Source organism: Nelumbo nucifera, chromosome 8 (genome assembly GCF_055504915.1).
Source record: "Nelumbo nucifera cultivar China Antique chromosome 8, China Antique-T2T, whole genome shotgun sequence".
NCBI classification, from domain to species: domain Eukaryota; kingdom Viridiplantae; phylum Streptophyta; class Magnoliopsida; order Proteales; family Nelumbonaceae; genus Nelumbo; species Nelumbo nucifera.
In genome coordinates, this window is record NC_142656.1 from 21,491,187 (window position 1) to 21,502,850 (window position 11,664).

Sequence of the window (11,664 nt, forward strand, 5' to 3'; positions counted from 1 at the left end):
TTAGAATCATCTTGTCATGTTCACAACAAGTTCAATGGCCAACCTGGATAACTGCAGGCACAGAGTAAAAAAAAAAAAAAATTCTCAACCTTAATATAAGGATAGAGCATTAACTTCTAAGGGTACATTTGCAGTTTGGCACAAATTTCAAGGTGTAAATTAAACACCTTCAAAGTGAGCCAAACCACTTAACGTAAATGCAGATATGTGGAATAGCATCAGTTGCTTTATGAGGGTCATGTGTCCAATGAAACAAAAACACAACATCATAAGTCATCTGACCATCCAAGTATCTAATATTTCCTTTTGTTCCATAAAACATTATTAAAAGGAAAGATGCAGGTTAGGAAGAAAGTCCATTTAATAGAAAGACTGTCACTACATCATTCTCAGAAAGACAACTTGTAAGTCAAAGTGTCATACTACTTCTATATGTATGGGGGAAAAGATTAAAAAAAAAAAGCAAATGGAAAATAGTTTATCAGAAGGAAAAAGAATAAGTAACCTCAACAAGAAAAGAAGCAAAAAAAATTACATAAATTAAAGAAACTAAAGCTACCTGCTTATAAAGCCGTACAGCTTTGCTCTTCTTTGGTGTCGAGAACAGAACTTTAGGAGTCCGATCACAAACCATGAAAGGATCCTGTCCATATATCCGAAATATTGGCCTACAACCTCCCACTCCATCAAAATTAGGAATAACTCGAAACATGACACAATCCAATGTAAGTGCCCTATCCAATGGTGGCCATTCTGAACCCACATTCCTCCTTGAGACATATTGTAGATACCTCAATTGAGAAGGCAGCGGGTTTAGAGGTGACAGCAACTGCAAAAGATCACGAGGGGCTTGTTTATGGATCATGTCCAAGGTCTTCTGCTCTCCAGTGCATTGCTTCCTATAAATCAATAGCCCAGCCAGCATGAAAGCCAACAATGGCCACCCACCTCGTTCACAGTGCATTAATAGCACATTCTTTTGCGCAAGTGAAAGCCAGTTATCACCCGTCATCATGAAATGGTGAATCACTTCCATTGAGAGTAATGGGCAACCTTCATACTGACGAGGATAGTCCATTACAGTCATATCATACTCCAACAAAATAGTGGCAATCTGGCTTTGTCTATCTCCTTCTCGGAAGTTAAACACCATGAATGAAGCATCAGGAAAGTGGTCACGAAGTTGACCCACTATGCCTTGCATGTAGACCCTATAATCATCTTCTTCCAAGACATCCGTGGAAAGGCAACAATCGAAAACTATACACAGACAGTTGTAACAGAGAACCATATAAATAAATATTTTTTATGCAATTGAAACTAAATGCAAGCTTAGTAATCATACCTTCAATCTTAATAGGAGTGTACATCTGTGTGTGTGTATACATATAACATTCTTGTTCCTCTCAAACAAAATGATGTGCCTTTAGACAATATAAATCATATGTTGACCAAAACCAAGCATATCAAACAGCTAAAACAAAGAAAGAATTAACTAAAAGAGAGGAAAGCTAAAATCTTCACTGTGAACAACAACTCATAGAAGCTTTAGGGACCAAACGAGGAGTCATGCCGGACACTCAAAGGCATTGAAACAAGCGGAATAACAAGCTAGGTAAATCATTTAATAGGTTTCCATGCTTATTTCTTCTGGTTTCATGTTTTTTTTTCTCTCTTGGGGTGGGGAGGGGGGGGGAGGGGGGGAACTTAGAAGTCAGATTGGGACATGATTAAGGATGTGTGAGGAGTAGCTAGTAGCAAAGAATGTCAATAGACAACTGAAGTCCTAGTCATCACATGCCTACACTAAGGATTGGCATAAGACCATAAATTTTTTACCTACTTAAAGATGAATTAGTTAATCATACAGAAGAGGAGGATGTTCCTTTTTGTAATGTTGGCTCCCATTGGTAATACGATAAAATGGTTGCACCAGTTTCGGTTAGTAGCTTGTAAAGGTTAGTTTGGAAGGAGTACAAATACAAATATGTACAGTACAAATCCATACAAAATAATATAAAATACATAGTTTTGCACTCTACAAATTTGTATTTGTACTCCTTCCAAACTGAGCCTAAGGAGAAAATTCTTAAGGAAATCTGTTGGAGTTGTCTTCTGCAGAGAAGATTAAAAAGAGGATCACTGTGGTCTATTTACACTATGCAATCTTACGGGATTGCCCAAGACTTTAGTATCTAATTTGAAGCTCCGCTGAGGTCCATCATGCTTAAGTCAAACCATCAACTGGAGTTAATTTCTTCTCTTCTTTTCTTTCCCCTTTCACTGTCCGTTCGTTTTTGTATCCATAGGCTGTAATATGTCAAACCAATAAACTATGCATTGAACAGACCTACCACGACCACGTAACAGAGTACAAGATGCTCCAACCAAACTCAAAATCGAAAAACAATGGGACTTCAAACAATAATTGCAATTAGAAACTTCAAGCATCCAAAATACAAACCAAAGTGTAGATTTTTTTTAATACCTATCAACAGTTGACGAGAAAATTTTATGAAATCACATAAAAAACTCCAATCAAAATGTCATTTGCCAACGTACCGTAAACTCTCTCAGAGATCTCCAGAAGTTTGTCGGGCGGTTTCTTGTAGAAGAGTTTGCGAAACAACGCCATATTCAAGAATTTCGATCAATGCACAAAGGCAAAGAAACCCCTACACCAGCTCTGCTTCCAGCGGCATTAATGCCGAACTGCTTGACACCTCAAGCTCCATTGAAGGGATTGAATGTGAAAATTCTGGATGAATCATCACGGAAGAGAGTGTGGATTCAGGAACCCAGATATAGAAATGAATTTTGCTGCGGCCTTAAGGTAGCGTTGGTTGCCTTCGTTCTCTTCTTTACACTTCTCTCTCTCTCTATCTCTCTCTCCCTCTCTGCAATTCCTTTTTTTTTCTTTTATGCAGACTTCGCTTTCAATGGGAGAAAACGACTATTTTTTTCTTTTTCTTTTTTTTTTTTGATTTTGTAATAAACAACCTGAAGGGTCAAGACTCAAGGGTTTAGATTCTGGATTTTTCTAGGGTTTGCTAAACAAATCAGCTCTCTGTCTCTATCCCTCCTAAATTAAATTTTTTTATTTTTTTTTTCGTTTCATGTTGGTTGGAAAACGATAATGAATGATGATGATGTCTGATTGTTCCTTGTTCTCAACCAAAAACCTCACATCGCCACTTTGGCACGTGTGCTTCAGCTGAGGACGACAAAAAGGTGCCCAATTCAATGAGGTCATTTTCGTCATTATGTAAAGTTTAAGTCCGGTTCCTTGCGCCTTGGTTCCACGCGGCACCAACGTGATAGACATTGATGCGTCTTGGTTCCACGCGGCACCAACGTGATAGACATTGACCCGGCTCCGACTGACCCCGCTGGAGTGTGGACCATCATCTGGGGCCGGTCCTCAATTAATCTACCCATTGGACTCCAGGAAACTGATTACTGATCTCCAAGTTCAGTGGTTTTGTGACGTGAAGTCTAATGAACAACCTAGAAATATGACACCTGGCAAGATCAAAAAAGCCTCTTTGTGGGCAATTTCTAATTAGAACTTTGGAACTTCTGGGTAGATCAAATGAGAAAAATCCAATGCCAATCACCCCATTAGGGAAAGTTTTGAACCCATAGTTGACCCGACGGTCAGACCAATGGTATGCTGATCCAGTACAATCCCAATTTGGGTCACCCCTCTAGCACTGTATGTTACCAAGATTTAATCAATGACATGTCGACCCACATGGTTGAATCATTAACCTATATGATGAATGATTGGCTTTTTTTTATATGAAATTCTTTATATTGATAACATGATGTTTTGACCTGTTGATTCGGACGGTTGAACCATTGAATCAATGACCCAAAAGAGAAAACTGTTCAATCTCCAAATTAGGGTTTAAAGCCAGCAAGAGTCTCATCTCATTCAGTGGATATCTCACTTGGAATATAGGTAATTAATAAAAAATAAGGACTTATTAATTTAATTATAACGCTAAATTATTTGTAGATTATTTTGAGAGCTTAGGGATAATCCTGGTTCCCAACTTTAGTTGGTTGTTCCTTTTTTGTCTTTTGGTCAGTTTCTTTGTAAAGAGAAGCAAAGTGTGGACACCCAAAATCATTTGAGCTCAATGATGCAGTGGAATTGGAACTTTAGCTGAAAACAAGATCGAGGGTTCGTCTTGATCTGTACGTTAGAATTGAGGAGCGTGGCGTCTGCTGAAAGTGTCATGTAGCAGTGGCCAGTGGGGTCCAACGCCAAAGTGCGTTGGTGACCTCATAAGCTTTTCTGAATCGGGTTTTTTTCTCTTTTTAATAGTCGGTTATTCGGTTTAGGTTAAAACATATGGATACAGATAAAAGATATTAAAATGCTTGTATATAATAGAAAAATATATGTAAATTACATAAATATGATAACAATACTAAAATCTAAAACTTAATTAAATATGAAAGAGATAAAAATATATAAGAAACACACACTTATTAAAGTTATATGAACATAAACATTATAATCAACAACATGGGATGTAGATATCATACAATAATTGTCACTCTATTTTAGTTTATATAATTATAACTTTTAATTTTTATCAATTTTTGGGGAAATTTTTTGTTTAGTATTTTTATATAAATAACCTTTATTTTTTTTAAATAATAAAATAATAAATATACTTTTATTTTTAACATACAATTGTTTATTTTATATATAATATTAAAATAAAACATATAAATCATTTAATGTAGATAAAATAAATTATTTTTATATTTTTAAATTTTTATTAAAATTTTGGGGAAATTAACTTTTAAGTTATTTATTTCATTTTTTTTATAATTTATATTAAATTTTTGAGAAATTGATTTATTTAGTATTTTTTATATTAATAATAAATCTATTTTTTAAATAATAAATATGTTTTTCATTTTAACATATAATTTATATGTAAAGTTAAATATATAAATCACTTAAGATAAACAAAATAAATTAATTTTATAATTTTCAGTTATTATTAAATTTTTTGGGAAAATTAAATCTCAAATCAAAATTTTTGAAGTATCTCATCAAATTAGGGTCCAATACACCTCCATGCCAATGACTATCAAGGCATACCCATCGATACAATGAGATACGCATTGATATAGTGGTGTATCATGCCAATACGCACGACTGATAAGATACACAAAATTGTAGCTTATCCTATGCCAGTTAACATGGATACGAATACAATACACCCGTATCAAGTGTATCGTATCAATACTTCAATCCTTAATGTGATCTAGTGAACTTGTGAGCTTTCGACTACTCTATTAACAAAAAAACTAGAAAAGATCAAAATATTTTAAACTACTGTCAAGGCTGTATTTGGTAAAAGTGCAAATGCAATGTGTTCTATGTACATGAAAATGCAATTTGATTTCATTTTGCATTGATGAATTTTGTATTCTTACCGAGTGTATTTGGTTGTGATGGGTGAAATCTGTCTTTTATTTTTAACATTAATGAAGTTGCTTCTATTCATTGTATTTGCTCCCAATTTAAATGCAAATGCATCACAAAAAAAGAAAATGTAATATCATTTTCAATACAAAATTTTAATATCATTTTGTATTTGTCCCCATTTTAATGTCAATGGTGGGAACTGTTTATATTTTTCTGTCATTGTATTGAGAGGTCTCTAAAACCTTCCATGCCACATCACCCAAGGTGGCCAATTATCAACCACTAACTTCATTCTTAAACTACTGCAGTTTGCGACTTTGCTCCAATTACTTCTTGGTGAACTAGCTCGATTGCTGGACCAGGTTGGTTCAACTTTCGAATCGAATGGGTTAAACCGGGTTTGAATATCTATGCTCTTCTCTTACACTTGTTAGACTTAAACCGACAATGTCAAACACTGAATTAAAATAATGAGCCGGACCAGGTTGGTTCAGCATCAGCACCAAGGCGCTGTCACTCGGGAGAAGACATCCACTTGTCTTAAATAGAGCCGGTGCCACAACCAACCGACCAGGACTGGTGCAGCATGCCATCCGCCCGGCATTGGCCAAGACCCTACAATACGTCAAAGCTTTTTGGACTGTTTTGATTTAAGGTATTTCCTTGACCTCTTTTTTGGACTATTTTCAAATGTTTGTTGTTGCTACAGGCATTTGTGTCATCTCAATAAAATAAAATATAAATAAGCTCAAGTTGAATTGACGTTACTCTTAAATAATAATTGTATTGAAATTAAAAAAAAAAAAAGAAGTTGGTTGGCATGTGGGCAGATTTTTTTTAAGCATGTGTGCAGATTTTTTTTTAAAACATGTGTGCAGATTTTGATTGGAATCTGTTGCATAAAGACATATTTGAGAATGGTAATCTAAGTAGTGGGCCCTGGATTTATTCTTTATTTTAATACCATAGCTCTATCGAACAATATAGTATTAGAATAGAGAATATAGTATTAAATATGAATTATTAAAAGACTAGGAAAAAAAAACACAACAAATCTCGTGCTCTAGTGGTTGTGCTACGATTTTGGTACACAAAGCGATCAAAGGTCAAAATTTATGTCACAGCATTATTGCATTAGAGGCATCACAGCTGAATTAATATATCGGACTTTGAAATAGATATGGTGAAAATTACATTAGGTACCATGTACTTTCTCTGGCTAGTGACACTTGGGTAGGGATGTAAATGGATCACATTGGATTCGAATCAGGATATATTTGAATTTGGTTCGATATTGTTTATGTTAGAATTGATTAGATCTGATATGACTCGATCTAAATTCAAATCCTATTAGATCTTTGGATCTGATTTGATCCGATTTGCTTTCCTTAAAAATTAATAAATTATTAAAAAATATATCAATTTAAATAAAAACAAAATATAAGTATTTTTAATTATTTTCATCATATATATACATGTTTCTTATAAATAACTAAATAATATAACAAATTTATAAAAATATAATATAAATAAATAGATAACATATATATATATATATTATATTTATATTTATAAATATATCATACATCGGATTGGATAGGGGTGATCGGAATCCGATCCATCTGAAAATCCAACTAAGGGTGATCCGAATTCAACCAAATAGGATATGATCCGATCCATTAGCACCCCTACACCCGGATCCTCGACTTTCACTTGCTCAAAAAACATTCTTGTAACTCCTACGCCAATAATAGAAAATGGGGTTAGATTAATTCAACATTGCTCACCCATTTTTTATCCATTTCTGGCAAGAGTGAGACAAAGAAATTCAAAGAAAACAAAGAAATTGGGATAAAATTTCAAGGTTGGAACATGTTTTTCTCTCTAATTTATAATAACAACATTTTGAATGCAGAAGAAGCAAAACCACAAAAAGGCTTGGCTTATTGTATTCTAAGTATACCTTTGCATAGTAATCATTTTAGACTCTACAAGTGATCTAATGCCCTCCCAAATTGAACGCTTTAAATTTGATTTTCCAATACTTAGTTACTCCGATGTCAGATACTGTGTCATTTGATGTTGAAGTAGCTTCCAACATTATAACATTATCAAGCTTTGGAAATAAGATATCCGTTTCTCTGCCAAAGGCCAAGTGACGCAAAATGTCATAGAACCAATCAAGAAGAAACATGATCATTGATGAGGATCAAACACCGGTCTGAACCAATCACACAAAAATCCTATAAAATCTAGTCGAAATAAAGCTAGATCGAGCAATACAAAACTTCAAGAGCTCATATCCTTTTGTCTCAATCAATCTCTGGTTACCGGTGGAGTTGTCCACAAAAGGTTCGTTGAACCTTTTCTCTTGTCGAACGTGAGAGTTTGAGAGTTTTGGGGTTCAAACTTTTTTTGTGTTATCTCCCTCTTTCATGCAAACAGGTCGATTAATTGGTTTTAGTTCGGCTCAAGTCGGTTTAAGGACAAAAACCATCGAGTCAGTTATAATGAATAAGGACTGCAGCCCAATTTTTATTTTTCATCGTTTTACTTTTCTAAGTGGCGGTCTTCATAAGAATGCCACCTTTGTCATAATAGCGGCGGTTAAGAGTTAAGACCACCAATTATAAACCACCGCCTTAGATCCATTTTCGGGTAGTGCAGGGAGGAATTTTGAATTTCCAAAAGTCAATCCTCACACCCCAATCCTGTTAATTGTAGGGTGCAACTTGGGCGGGTCCAACCCGATCCAATCTGAATTTTTGCATGGGTTGGGTTTGGGTTGAGACTTGAGGCCTTGGGTAGGCTGATTCAATCTGTAGACTTGTTCATGGGCCGGGCTTTTACTCATCATTAATGGAAATATGCTAGGCCCGAGTCCGAGCTCGGCCTGACCAACAGGCCTATAACTTAGGCTTGAGCCCGGCCCTGATAAAAAACCCGAAGCCTGAGCCCGAGCCCGAGCCCAAAGCCCGACCTAATAAAAAAAATTATAATTTTCCCTATTCAAATTAGAATTAAAAATTCAGATGTTTTTCTTTTTCCTGTTTAAATGAACAATGGGCCTACAAGATGATTTTTTTTTCCTTTCTTTTGCGTTTTAAAACACAGTTTTACATTCTTAAATAAAAAAAAATTTATTCAAATTGGCATAATCACATAACACTTTTTAAGTCTAATTTTAGGTCGGACCGGGCCGGGCTCGGTCCGGACTATTTTGACAAAACCCGAGCCCGGTTTGAATTTATTGCGAGCCGGGCTTTTTGACCCGAATTTAAACCCATGGGCATATAAACATGTTCAAGCCCGTCAGGGGGCCGAGCCACCCGGCCCATGATCTAATATGAATGTAATGGCTGGACTTACAATGTTGATTTATGGAAAGTATGTCATTAAATGTCACTACCCCAAAAGAAAAGCAAATTTGGTTTCCGAAGTACAGCAATACAAGATATCACTTATTGTAAATTTTACATAAATAAATAACACAATTCCCAATTTGGCTACGAAATAGTAAAGACAAGCAGATTGCATTTCCTACTACCGTGATTAGATCCTTCAATAAAATGTGAACACACCGGTGTTTGAAAGAAAAAACAAAACCTGTATTTGTCTTAAAACACTAGTTTATTAACATTTCAATGCGGTCTCATGCGACCACAATTGCAATAAATTTTTTCTCCAAACTTACAAGAAAATGAAATTAGAGGCTAAGTCATTGAAAATTTTCAGTTTGTTGGTTTGTATTTTGTAGTTGCAAAATACTTTACTGGTTATTATGTGTATGAACTTTCAAGTACAAATCTCTTCTTGTCTCTAATAGAAAAATGAAGGACGTTCTAACCAGAAACCATAAACTAATTGGAATCCATATGCATTTTCAGCCAGCTTCCTTGATGGGATGCAAATGGAGGTATTTGTTTGCTTAACTTATGATAGTTTGGGGTATTTGATGTAAAATAAAGTTTAGGTAATTGTGAAACTTACCAGGGGTGCATGGAAATTTCCCTTAAAAAATGCAAAAAGTTTGAAACCTTTAGTAAAATAAAAAGAATAAAAAAATTGTTGTCATTTTATAAGAGGATACATATAAGTGTTTGGAGAAAAATAGAACAAGGGAATTAATAGTTTTGTATTTTTTAAGTCTGTCAAATTTCTACATTAAAGTTATGTTTGGTTTAATGTGCATATAAGTATTGACAAATATCCATTTTATATAGTATAGATAAAAGAGAAAAATAGAAAATTAAGGGAGCATTCTTAACAAATTTATCAAAATACTTAAAACTTTTTCAATTTTCCATCAACTTTATATTTCTTTATTATTTTCTATCAAACCAAACACAGCCTAAAGGCTTGTCGATCATAATCATCTAATCCAACCAGGTAGGTTCAAAATCAAACTCGTAATTGGAATTTTTCTGGTAGATTAGACTTTTTTTTTACATTTTTGGTATTTTTAATCTCTTTATTAATCAATATATTTTTTTTGCAAAAACATGATTTACATGATTAGAACTTGAGTTACCTATTTATTATAACTTAAATATTTAAAAAATAATCATTAGACCACAAAATGTATATACACTATATCTATATCCACATTATATAAAGTGGATTGATACTTTGTTTAAATGCAAGTCAAAAAAGTTAAATCCAAATACCATATAACACGCATGATTGATACTTGCACATGTGCATAGCATTTGTTCTTACACTAGTTGTATAAAATATATATGATGTCGTGAGCCTCTAAATATCAATAGTTAGACCACTTGAGTTACGACCCGGTGACATTTTTTGGTTTGGTAAATGATCCTGGTTTGATATCTTAAATAAGCAGTGCTTTGTCCACTCCTCAAGCTATGGGGTGTTTGGATAATCATCTAAAAGTTGCTTCTTTCTCTTGTTCACAATAGAAGTGCATAAAAATTCATTCGTTACCATTTCAGCATTGCTTTTATCAATCCCAAGACCATTTCCCAAACTGAAAAGGGTCACCACATCATAACTCAAGCTATGGGGAATTTGGATAATCATCTATAAGTTGCTTCTTTGGCTTGTTTACAATAGAAGTGCAGAAAAATTTGTTACCATTTAAGCATCGCTTTTTAGAAAAAAAAATTAAGTAGAGCTTGTTGCTTCAAGAAGATGGTCATTTTCCTTATTCATTAGAGAGAAAACAATTAATTTCTCATAAAAATAAATGAAAGAAACAAGCCTTTGTTCTTCCTTTACAAACAAGATATTATTTTATTAATGAACACTACTTAATGATGTGGGCACTTATAAATTTTAACTTACAATTAAGGTTGTGGGCCAAAATCTTTGCCATAGATTTCTTCTAGGGATAAATAGACTGTATTCCCCCCTCAGAAATCTGAAATTACAGCCACCTCCTAGTCTACTAGTAGCCCCCCTATAAAATTGGGTTTAGGCTAAATTTAAGACCTAGTGATCAGCATTAAAATTAATACAAAATCAGGTTAATACTTTTTTTTTTGGTAAATTCCCCACTTTTATACTCATTCAAGCATTGAGTTTTGCTTTCTAAGAAAGGTTTATCCAGAAACTACACGAGGTGTTTGAGATGAGGGCATTGGCTAGGGCTATCAATGGTTCGAGTCGGGTTTGGGACAGGGTAGAACCATTCCAAACTGATAGTACTGGAACCAAACCAAACCCGATCGATTCTATTATTTCACAACTAGTACTGAATAGATCAGTAATCGAGACAATCGGGTTTAACCAGATTGAACCCGATTAAATAAAAAACCATATTTAAGATGGTAAGACTTGTAATTTCTTATAAGATCGTTTATATTAATAAAAATCTATATTAATTAATTAATATTACTAAATACTCATGTGGCATCTGCTAATTAAATTTAACTGAAAATTTAACATTCTTTCTTTATAATCAATGAAAACTAATTGTTAACAATCTAAAAATATGGCAAGGACGATACAAAATAAATGTGTGGCAATACTAGGAAGCATATAATTAGAAATCGGCTAGGGAGATGCATAAGTATCCATAATACAGATCAAGCAATGAGAAGTTCATGAAATGCTTTAAATTTGTGAATGGATGAGCAATGAATACAGCAGCAAAAATGGACTTACTTGATGCTAGTTTGGTAAAAAAGAACATTTTGTTCAATAACCTGTTATTAGTAGATATTTGTCAAAAAAAACTATAAACA

General features: G+C 34.0%; 1 protein-coding gene across 8 annotated transcripts in view; it reads right to left on the reverse strand.

Annotated features, from left to right (window-relative positions):
- LOC104610729 (formin-like protein 18) overlaps window positions 1-3,137 on the reverse strand; it is a 99,807-nt gene extending 96,670 nt beyond the window's left edge. For 5 of the 8 annotated variants that reach the window (XM_010277484.3, XM_019199985.2, XM_088893398.1 and 2 more), the window contains exons 1-2: window positions 2,563-3,137; window positions 560-1,260 (exon numbers count right to left, since the gene is read on the reverse strand). In XM_010277484.3, the coding sequence (XP_010275786.1) occupies window positions 560-1,260; window positions 2,563-2,635 (774 nt within the window). In that variant the 5' untranslated portion in view covers window positions 2,636-3,137. The remainder of the gene's footprint in view (window positions 1-559; window positions 1,261-2,562) is intronic. The other 3 variants (XM_088893396.1, XM_019199984.2, XM_010277483.3) reach the window with 1 other exon arrangement.
- Between the last annotated feature and the right edge of the window lie 8,527 nt (window positions 3,138-11,664).